At 34.5% G+C, this 12,288-nt stretch overlaps 1 protein-coding gene across 5 annotated transcripts in view; it reads left to right on the top strand.

Moving 5' to 3' along the window:
- LOC121387389 overlaps positions 1 to 12,288 on the top strand; it is a 133,768-nt gene that overhangs the window by 111,184 nt on the left and 10,296 nt on the right. For 3 of the 5 annotated variants that reach the window (XM_041518491.1, XM_041518490.1, XM_041518487.1), the window contains 2 exons: positions 2,208 to 2,222; positions 11,116 to 11,222. In XM_041518491.1, the coding sequence (XP_041374425.1) occupies positions 2,208 to 2,222; positions 11,116 to 11,222 (122 nt within the window). The remainder of the gene's footprint in view (positions 1 to 2,207; positions 2,223 to 11,115; positions 11,223 to 12,288) is intronic. The other 2 variants (XM_041518492.1, XM_041518488.1) reach the window with 1 other exon arrangement.

Below are 12,288 nucleotides of genomic sequence, written 5' to 3'. Positions count from 1 at the left end.
TGGTGTTTTTCGTAAGCCATAGATTTAGATAGTTTTTAAATTATTATTTAAATTATTTTTTGTTTTAATTAAAAAAAAATTAAATGTCGATATGGCCAGATGGTGTAGTGGATGTATATTTTTAGGCATGCATGTCAGTTTGTAAGCCGCAAGTTTAGTTGGTGGGTTTTTTTATTATTTTTTTTATTTATTTAATTTTAATTTCCAATATGTCCAGATGGTGTAGTGGGTGTATATTTTTTGAGATGTATGTCAATTCGTAAGCCGCAAGTTTAGTTGGTGTTTTCTAAATTATTTTTTATTTTATTTAATTTTAATCCCAATATGGCCATATGGTGTAGTGGGTATATAGTATTAGGTGTGTCTGTCCATTCGTAAGCCACAAGTTTAGTTGGTGTTTTTTTTTTTTTTTTTTTAAATTTATTTATTTTTAATCCCAATATGGCCAGATGGTGTAGTGGGTATATAGTATTAGTTGCGTATGTCAGTTCTCTCCATTTGTTTTTTTGTCAAGCTGTACATATGTTGGTATCAGCATCTTGATAAATTTATTTCTAGTTACACATTAAGATTTATCTGCCCCTTACATAAATCCATTTAACTGAACATAACGGAACCTTTGATATAGGCATGTTAATAAAGTTAACGAAAGAAAGAAAAAAACTGAACAAAAGTAGAGGTATTCATGCGACAAACAGTGAAACGCATTCTAGTTTGATTGATGTCATATTTCATTGTACAAACAACAAAAGGTTTAAGCACATGTTTACCAACATACTAGTCCCTCTCCTATACAACTACAATAATAATAAAATTATAATATTAATGGCGACCTTTCTAGTTTTATTATATATTTTACCTCTCATTTGGTTCAATTAACTTCTAGGGATATTGGTATTCTTCAGATACTGTAAACCGTATTAATATTGTGACGTGTTTTTCTCGCGAATGTATACCTTAGCACATGTTTGTGACGTGTAAATTTCGCGAACGACCGTTGACAGCTCAACCAAAAAAAAGTGGATAAAGACAGCTCACTGTAATTGTTATACAGTTACTGTCTGTAAATCAATATTCTGTTATTCTACATCAAGCAATTGTGCCTGGTACAGAGTCTATAGAGGGGATTAGGCCCTACCCACCTCACCTGTATTAGAATCACAACTCACAGCTTCAGTTGTTAACTGTTAACACCCTTTGGTAGATAAAACAATAAACCTTTGGACTTGTCAGGAAATAAGGACTTCAAAGACTTGTTAAAAACCAAGTTCACCGACTATTATTCCAAAAAGTTGAAACCGCGTTGAAATGTGGGAAGACACCAGACTATGTGAACATTTGTTTTAAACTGAGCACCATGAAACCTATTCACGCAAACTGTATCGTTTCTGTGTTTGATGAAATAAAGCGGAAACGTCAAGTATTTACCACAGGGTGGAGAAAGGCTGGACTAATTTAATTACTAGTACACGTATCTGTTAGCAATTCAAAACATTTGTATGTAAACAAACATTAGTATTCACATGCTCAAGATTTATGTTTATGAGTTGGCGAAATGGAACAACTACTAGTAATTATTTCTGAATATTTTTGTTTCTGATCAGTGTTCGTTACCAGTTATTAACTTATTTGTGTTACCTTTAGTAAAATGAATATTCTAATACAACTTTCAATAAATTGAACTATGACTGTATTTTGTTTGTGTTTTCCTTTATGGTTTACTAGAAAATCGAGACAACACTTTAAGCACACTTCAAACTGGAAAATAGTGCGTGCATATTAATTTCGCGACATTTTTTTCACGGTTTACAGTATATCTATCTTATATACTGTGTTCCATTAAAACAAACATCAACCTATTGTCAGCTCTATCCCAATAACTTTGAAATATATATACATGTAGCTAAAGTAAATTCATTTAATATCAGGGGTAGAAAAAATTATAGTGTTAAAAAAACCCTAAAAAAACCCCAAACAAACCCATCAAAAAAGAACACAAATGTAACAAACAGATGGTGTTACATGCAAATTAACATATTCGTGAAAAACTATCCTAGTATCTGTTTATATCAGTATTTTATTGTAATCAAACAAAAATAATACATAGTATGCATGTATAATTAACTTAAACAGTTTAAAACAATACTTGATATATGGATTTTTACTTACGGGCTATACATGTTATAAATCCATTTTTCTTTGTACAGATTTTGATGATTCTGGTAAGTAACACAATAACAAGAAAATAATATTTACCCAAAAAATATTTAAAAAATTAAATTATGTACTTTTACTTTTTCCTTTGATCAAATTCATTGTAGTGAGATAGATATTAACGTTTTCACTTTTCATCTGTATGCATTGTAAACATAAAATATATATGAAAATAAGTCATATGCGCAGGAAATAAATATAAGTATATCCATTACGTTGATGCAAATAAAGCAATCAGCCAACATTAAAAAACAAACTGTATTCTGTAAGTTTATTACCCCCTCCCCCCCAAATCTCAGCAAACATTTGTTTTATTGCCATGATGGGCTGTGGAAATGTACTTCCAATTCACTCATGTTATCTCATATAATACAGCTTTCTGGTGCAGTCCAAATATTAATTTTGTACTAGTGTCGGTGTCAGATTATGTTTTAGCATGACTTGTACTTTTATACATGTATGTGTGTCAAATTATGTTTTTGCATGCATGTAAGAAACTAAATACGAGTGACTCTGCATCATATGTACTATCTTCTATTCCTCTATCACATATTAATACTTTGATTCTGCATGGGCTTGAATTGGTTTTATGTGTTTGTGCATCGTACATCTATTTCTAACATTTTTCTTTATTGGGTTTGTTTTTTCTATTCCTTTATTCACTCAATATATTATAGTGTGTTTTTGTTTGTTTGTTTTCTTGATTATGATTTGATGAAATCAGACATAAAATTTAAATCTTCTGTTTCCTTTTTGGGCATACGATGTGGTTTCATACTAAAGTCTTCGCTTGAAGTGTAGTAAGTCTGGACTTTGCGATTAAGGGGAGTGATTAATTGCTCCTTTAACTTAGATTATAGGGAGTTATTTAAGATATTACCATAGTGAGAAATGATTACTTGCTCCCCTAACTTAATGTAGATTATAGGGAGCCATTTAAGATATTGCCATAGTGAGAAATGATTACTTGCTCCCCTAACTTAATGTAGATTATACGGAGCCATTTAAGATATTGCCATGATTAATTGCTCCCCTAACTTACATGTAGATTATAGGGAGCCATTTAAGATATTGCCGTGATTAATTGCTCCCCTAACTTACATGTAGATTATAGGGAGCCATTTAAGATATTGCCATAGTGAGAAATGATTACTTGCTCCCCTAACTTACATGTAGATTATAGGGAGCCATTTAAGATATTGCCATAGTGAGAAATGATTAATTGCTCCCCTAACTTACATGTAGATTATAGGGAGCCATTTAAGATATTGCCATAGTGAGCAATGATTAATTGCTCCCCTAACTTACATGTAGATTATAGGGAGCCATTTAAGATATTGCCATAGTGAGAAATGATTACTTGCTCCCCTAACTTACATGTAGATTATAGGGAGCCATTTAAGATATTGCCATAGTGAGCAATGATTAATTGCTCCCCTAACTTTGATTATGGGGAGCCATTTAAGATATTACCATAGTGAGCAATGATTACTTGCTCCCCTAACTTACATGTACATTATAGGGAGCCATTTAAGAATATTGCCATAGTGAGCAATGATTACTTGCTTCTCTTAGATTAGGCAATTAGGATATTACCGTATTTAACATTGATATTTAATCCTTTTGTAGTAGTATTTCATTAAAAAATTAACATATCAACATAGTTAATAAAGAACTAGATTCAGGGGACTGATGGGGAGCCAGGGTGATGACTCCCTAAACAGCAACATTTGCTTTGTGGTAGAGATTTTGTTTGAGGTTCAGTAGGTCATGGAATCGATCCACTCAGCGATAGTTTTTATGTTGCAACCTGACCTGCCTTGGACACATTTTGTGTGTCCAATAGCCATGACCGACGTGCTTGAACCTTCAGTATGTGTAAACAATGCCATGTGGTTGATTGATTGATTACAACCAGTGCTTCAAGACTGGTAACTCGTTCCAGCTAGTGCACCACGACTGGTATATCAAAGGCTATGGTATGTGCTACCCTGTCTGTGGGATGGTACATATAAAAAATACCTTCCTGCTAATCGAAAAGAGTGGCAACAGCGGGTTTCCTCTCTCAATATCTGTGTGGTCCTTAATCATATGTTCGACGCCATATAACCGTAAATAAAATGTATTGAGTGTGTCCTTAAATAAAACATTTCCTTCCTTCAAGACTGGTAAATTAAAGGCTGTGGTGTGTGTTACCCCGTCAACATGGAGAAAATGCAATATCATTGTGCTAAGATAGCTTCATATATCTGTAGCCTTGGTTGGTGGGCTGGATTTTGCTCAGTCAGTTGAATGCTTGCCTGAGGTGCTGGAGTCGCAGGATCAAACCACCTCGGTGGATCCATTCAACTGATTGGGTTTTTCTCTCATTCCAACCAGTGCACCACAACTGGTCAAAGACTGTGGTATGTGCTTTCCTGTCTGTGGGAAAGTGCATATATAAAAATCACTTGCTGCATTAGGAAAAATGTAGTGGGTTTCCTCTGATGACTGTGTCAGAATTACCAAATGTTTGACATCCAATAGCTGATGATTAATTAATCAGTGTGCTCTAGTGGTGTCGTTAAACAAAACAAACTTTTAACTGTAGCCTTGTAATGTACATGTAATTTAACAAATGTATTTTATTAAAACTATTGTTTAAAGTCTAATTTGAGAATAAAACATTATTTTAACCTTTTACCTTGAAGACTTATATTCATGCAAATTGTGTCTGTAACAAGGAAGGAAATGGTTTATTTAACAACGCACTCAACACATTTTATTTATGATTATATGGCGTCGGAGTTTCTGTAAAAAGTGTGACATATTCTGTTTAAATATATGTCTATTAAATCTATATTTATTCCACATTTTGTCACATTTAAAAAAAAAAAAATTATACATTTTCAAACAAAAGTTAAAAAACAATTCTGTCTTTTTTGGTCCATCTTAAATATCTGTTTTTGTAGAATCATAAATTTTACTTCACAAATTATTTTTATATTATCATATATAAAATTACAGTATTATTGAATTTTTTAACTTGCATTGAGATGAACATACAAAGATGCAGTTATGAGCAACTGCAAATCAGTTTATGGAAGATGAAACATTTTCAATTCCTTAGCATTCTTTTTGGTCAATTTTTACTTTTGTGTTTACAGTTCATATAGCTCTACACTCTACTTAAAGGGACATACCCTAGTTTTTAAACACTAAGGCATATTTTTTACTATTACAGCCATTTTTGTAACAGAAATCAAACTTTACGTACACTTTATTGTTTAGATTACCCATTTCCTTACATTCAAAGTGTGTTTGGTCATCCTGGTGTTTTTAATATCACAAAATGCATTTCTCATATTTTTAAAAACGCACGTGCGTCTGGGAAGTAACAGCTATGGAGTCGAGTTTTAGTTTATTTTTAGAGGGTATTTTACCATTTCAAAGTCACAAACTCATGTTTCACTCAATTGTAACTTTATCCAAATGTGTTACAGGTGTGTAGATTAATTAAACTTAGTTTTAATTTTCATGGGTTGAAACTAGGGTCTGTCCCTTTAACTAAACTTAGTGTTAATTTTCATGGGTTGAAACTAGGGTCTGTCCCTTTAACTAAACTTAGTTTTAATTTTCATTTAATTTTCATGGGTTGAAACTAGGGTCTGTCCCTTTAACTAAACTTAGTGTTAATTTTCACAGGTTGAAACTAGGGTCTGTCCCTTTAACTAACTTAGTGTTAATTTTCACAGGTTGAAACTAGGGTCTGTCCCTTTAAACTTAGTGTTAATTTTCACAGGTTGAAACTAGGGTCTGTCCCTTTAACTAAACTTAGTGTTAATTTTCACAGGTTGAAACTAAGGTCTGTCCCTTTAACTAAACTTAGTGTTAATTTTCACGGGTTGAAACTAGGGTCTGTCCCTTTAACTAAACTTATAGTGTTAATTTTCACGGGTTGAAACTAGGGTCTGTCCCTTTAACTAAACTTATAGTGTTAATTTTCACGGGTTGAAACTAGGGTCTGTCCCTTTAACTAAACTTAGTGTTAATTTTCACAGGTTGAAACTAGGGTCTGTCTCTTTAAGGCAGTTCACCACCATTTGTTGTGTTATTACTTTCTGTAGCAGCTTAATGTAGTGCGGTTTAGGAAATAGTTCCTTCTAAAAAAAATACTACAAAATTCTGATATGCTTTTTGAAATCTTTTTTTGATGATTACAGGTAGGTTGACCTTTGTAGTATTTAAATCAGCCATTAGTTCGAAATTACTTGTTATATGTAGTACCATACTAACTGATCAAAAACTGTTCAAGTGATATAGTGCCACTTGTGTAACAGCAACACGAGGCGGTGGTCAGGTATGAGGGCTGTTAACTGAAACATTTCGTGCTTGACCTATGTTGATTTATTTACACTGTACTTGTCAGTTGAGAGCACTCCCTAAAATTAGTAGTCACACGACCATCTCGACAGTGTTGTATTTTTCACAGAATATATTCCAACAGAAATTGTATTGAACTGTATAGAGTAATTAATGGGGATGTGTAACCTAAAGTTTTGTATTTAGCTCCATTTGTCGTAAACTTTAAGTTGCAAATCACTGAAATTTAAAACTCTGTAATGTGGTTGCATAAGGAATTTGATCTCAGTTCATGATGGAAAAAATGTAAAGGAATTAATATTGATTTCAGTAATTTCAATTCAGTGTAAAATATTTTTTTAAAAAGAAGAAAAAAAAGGAACTATATAACAAATTAAAAATAATGATACACATTATTCCTAATTACTTTTTTCTTTTTTGACACCAAACAAATTTGTTGTAATTAATCTCATTAAAAAAAAATATATATACAGTGAAACCTCTCAAAACCGGACACTCTGTAAACCAGAATTCCCTCAAAACCAGACGTTTTTCATGGGCCCTTTTTAAATATTTGCACATAAATGATCAGAGAACCTCTCTAAACCAGATACCTCTTAAAACCAGACTTTTTTCTTGGTCCAGAGGGTGTCCGGTTTAGAGGAGTTTTACTGTATATATTTCTGTTGTTGATACCAAATGACATTTAGTTGTATAGAATTCCTGTTTTTGTCTCATGAAGTTTTGTACAACTCTTGAATATGACACGACACACACTATTTCTTATGCTAAATATCAAAGGTGCTATCTCATATACTCAACAAAATTAGTTAGGGGTCAGTAAAGTATTTGTTTAACCTTCTAACTACTAGGGGTACACATTTATAACTTTAATAAATACAGAAAATAATGCTCATGTGTGAATCAGTAAGTATTATTTTCGTGACATTTTCTCATTTTTATGATATTTTCGATCACTTAATGTTGATTAAAATTAGGCTGAAAAATCAATAAAGTTACATTTCCATAAGCATATTTGTTACCAGATGTCCAGTATTTATGGCCATTATTCCCAATAACTGGTTTTTTAACCAATTTTTTTGTTTTAAATGAACTATGATTCATATGCGAATATTTCATGATTTTCATTGATGGTAAAACGGTGTTTAAGTATTTTAAATGTCTGTAGTTACATGCGTGTAAGACATGAACAGGCTTTGTAAATTTGACCCACGATGTTCTTGTACGCTGTTCAAACAAGAGATGAGTACAGTATGACTAGGCAGTCCTTGGTTTTTGAAAATTATAGGTGAGTGGAAAATCGCACACCTCAATATGCTAAGGCGAGTGAAAAATCACTTTCCAAAATAAATAAAATAGGCAGTGTAGCTCCGATTGGATGGTACGTCTACAAAATTGTCTATTAAACCAGTATTTCCCGATTTATTCAACAAAGAGAAATATCAGTTTAACGACTGCATGGAAGCCACTGCCATGTTTTTATTGTTTTAATAAAAGGACCTTTCTATCAGCTAAGTGTGCTATGAAAACTTGATTTTAGTAAACAGTGGAAATAAATATACCCATCTATTTTACGTGTGCCGTTGTTGAGTGTAACGTGCGCTGTTTTTCACACTCGTCAGATTGAAATTGCGTGCGCTGTATGAGCATGATCGCACCCACGCACCTTAAAAAGCAAGGTTTGACTAGGTTCCTGTGTTACAAAATCTTAAGAAATCTGCAAATCCACAAAATCTGTGAAGTCGACTGGACATTACCGTCAGAAACAGATGAGTTGCATGAAGACAGCATAGTTGTCAGCAACTTCCACCTGGCATAATTTTACAGAGTGTTCAATTCTGTCAGATTTTCAATTTAAATAAAAAATGTGGGGTTTTTTTTTACTAATAACAAATATTTAAATAGTAGGTGTGTTATTAAGGTATAATGTTTACATTTCAAAGCTAAGTTAATAAGTAATTTTGGCGGGAAGCTGCCATAATATAACTTTGGGAGTGCACCTTTAAATCTCAACACATAGCATTAGTTGATGATCATTCTGATAACTGCAGTTGCTCAAAGTATTTACCAGTGTTTAACACACAGTACTTGATGTATTTTTGATGGGGTGTCATTCAAGCAGTTTGTGAAAGTATTTACCAGTGTTTAACACACAGTAGTTGATGTATTTTTGCTGGGGTGTCATTCAAGCAGTTTGTGAAAGTATTTACCAGTGTTTAACACACAGTACTTGATGTATTTTTGCTGGGGTGTCATTCAAGCAGTTTGTGAAAGTATTTACCAGTGTTTAACACACAGTAGTTGATGTATTTTTGATGGGGTGTCATTCAAGCAGTTTGTGAAAGTATTTACCAGTGTTTAACACACAGTACTTGATGTATTTTTGATGGGGTGTCATTCAAGCAGTTTGTGAAAGTATTTACCAGTGTTTAACACACAGTACTTGATGTATTTTTGATGGGGTGTCATTCAAGCAGTTTGTGAAAGTATTTACCAGTGTTTAACACACAGTACTTGATGTATTTTTGACGGGGTGTCATTCAAGCAGTTTGTGAAAGTATTTACCAGTGTTTAACACACAGTACTTGATGTATTTTTGACGGGGTGTCATTCAAGCAGTTTGTGAAAGTATTTACCAGTGTTTAACACACAGTACTTGATGTATTTTTGATGGGGTGTCATTCAAGCAGTTTGTGAAAGTATTTACCAGTGTTTAACACACAGTACTTGATGTATTTTTGATGGGGTGTCATTCAAGCAGTTTGTGAAAGTATTTACCAGTGTTTAACACACAGTACTTGATGTATTTTTGATGGGGTGTCATTCAAGCAGTTTGTGAAAGTATTTACCAGTGTTTAACACACAGTACTTGATGTATTTTTGATGGGGTGTCATTCAAGCAGTTGCTCCAAACAAATTTTGAAGGTGTGGAATGTAGCCCAGTAGTAGACCTCTCACCTGATGTATGGTCGGTCAACGATCGATCCCCGTCGGTGAGTCCACTGGGCTATTTCATTCCAGCCAGTGCACCACAACTGGTGTATCAAAGGTCGTGGTATGTACTATCCTGTCTGTGGGATGGTGTATATAAAAGATCCCTAGCTACAAATGGAAAAATATAGCAGGTTTCCTCTCTAAGACTATATGTCAAAATTAAAAAAAATTGACATCCAATACCTGATGATTAATAAATCAATGTGCACTAGTTGTGTCGTTAAATAAAATAAAGGCTGTGGTATGTACTATCCTGTCTGTGGGATGGTGCATATAAAAGATCCCTTGCTAATAATTTTTTTAAATGTAGCATCTTTCTTTTCTAACACTATAATATTATGTCAAAATTACAAATGTTTTTACATCCATTAGCCGATGATTAATAAATCAATGTGCAGCAGTTGTTTTGTCGTTAAACAAAATAAAGGCTGTGGTATGTACTATTCTGTCTGTGGGATGGTGTATATAAAAGATCCATTGCAACTAATGAATAAAAATATAGCGGGTTTCCTCTCTAACACTATGTCAAAATTACCAAATGTTTGACATCCAATACCTGATGATTAATAAATCAGTGTGCACTAGTTGTGTCGTTAAATAAAATAAAGGCTGTGGTATGTACTATCCTGTCTGTAGGATGGTGCATATAAAAGATTCCTTGCTGCTTGAAAAGAGTAACCCATGAAGTGGTAGCAATAGGCTTCCTCTCAACTAGTAGCCCAGTGGTAACGCATTTGCTTGATGTGTGGTCGGTCTAGGATCGATCCCCATCAGTGGACCCAGTGGGCTATTTCTCGTTCTAGCCAGTGCTCCACAACTGGTGTAACAAAGGCCGTGGTATGTACCCTGTCTGTGGGATGGTGCATATAAAAGATCCCTTGCTGCTAATTGAAAAGAGTACCCCATGAAGTGACGACAGTGGGTTTTCTCTCTCAGTATCTGTCTGGTCCTTAACCATAGGTCTGACGCCACATAACCGAAAATAAAATGTGTTGAGTGTGTCGTTAAATAAAACATTTCCTTCCTTCCTTTCTCTCAACTATGTGGTGCTTAACCATATGTCAGATGTTATGTAACTGTGGAATCTTCGTCCTGTGGAAGACCGCATCACCGTCAATATGGTCAAGAAATCTAAACTGATTGTTGTTCTCACACATCAAATAGCCGTAGTTTAAAATGTGCTGAGGTGTCGTTAAACAAACATTCCTTTTCTTTCCTCTCTCACTCTTGACCAAGTGTCAAAATAACTATATGTTAGACACCAAATAGCCATAGTTTACAATGTGCTGAGGTGTCATTAAACAAACGTTCCTTTCTTTTCCTCTCTCACTCTCGACCAAGTGTCAAAATAACCATATGTTAGACACCAAATAGCTGTAGTTTAAAATGTGCTGAGGTGTCATTAAACAAACAGTCCTCTCATTTCTCGACCAAGTGTCAAAATAACCATATGTTAAACACCAAATAGCCGTAGTTTAAAATGTGCTGAGGTGTCGTTAATTGAACCTTCCTTTCTTTTGACTACGTTTGCTGTTGTTGTTGTAGATGAAAGCACGACGAGTGACGTTCCCTCATCGTTGATGGTCTCTGAGCTTGATGAGAAGAAATCCAGTGCCTTCTCGCTGAACATTTCTGGAACACCGGCAGCAGAGGTAAGACCATTAATTAATGTTTACAGTCATTTCTATGAATTAACCGTTAGACTACTGGATTAATGTTTACAGTCATTTCTATGAATTAACCTGGACTACTGGATTAATGTTTACAGTCATTTCTATGAATGAACCGTTAGACTACTGGATTAATTTTTGACAAAAACCATGTCAGGTTTCCTCTCAAAATCTGTGTGGTCCTTAACCATATGTCTGATGCCATATAACCGTAAATAAAATGTGTTGAGTACATCGTTAAATAAAACCTTTCTTTTTTCTTTGTTGTCAAGTGAAAATACTTACAGAAAACCACTTTTACAACTCAAAATTCCCAGGTATTTTCCATTGAAAAACCAAGAACTAAAGCTGCTTTACTGTCAAGTAATGTATTTCCGGTTGGTATATTATTATTTCCTGTGAATGCTGTGTGCAAACTGGCAGGAAATATGAATTGGGGGAATGCACTGTGTGTTGACTGGTGTGACGTAAGATATCTCGCCTGCAGTGGTCAGGAGGTTAAGTCCATACCTAGTCTGAAATTACAGAGAGTTGGGGGGGGGGGGGGGGGGGGGGGGTAAAAATAAAAATTAAGACATATCAATATAGTTTTCTCCCAAGGGTCGAAATATTGCTGTCCAGACACATTTTGTGCCGATCAACATCATCCTTTGGACCAGCAATTATTGTACAATTATACTGACACATTAGTAGTGGTCGGTCATGATTGGTCTGGTAGAATATTTCTGGATCACCGGCAGCAGAGGGTAAGAGCTTAAACTTTTTCAATAATTTTTATGAATTAAGAGAGCTATACCTACCAGTAGTCAGAAAATTACAGCGAGTTGGGGTGGTTGGGTGTGTGTGTGTGTGTGTGTGTGTGTATAGTAAAAATCAAAACACAGCAGTATAGCACCAGCCTCGGTGGTTTAGTGGTTAAGCCATCGGACTACAGGCTGGTAGGTACTGGGTTCGCATCCCGGTACAGGCTCCCACCTAGAACCTAGTTTTACCGACTCAGTGGGTAAGTGTAAGGCCACTACACCCTCTTCTCTCTCACTAACCACCA

This window comes from Gigantopelta aegis, chromosome 13 (genome assembly GCF_016097555.1).
Source record: "Gigantopelta aegis isolate Gae_Host chromosome 13, Gae_host_genome, whole genome shotgun sequence".
NCBI lineage: Eukaryota > Metazoa > Mollusca > Gastropoda > Neomphalida > Peltospiridae > Gigantopelta > Gigantopelta aegis.
The sequence above is the reverse complement of the archived record's forward strand: the minus strand, read 5'-3'. Positions and strand labels throughout refer to the sequence as shown.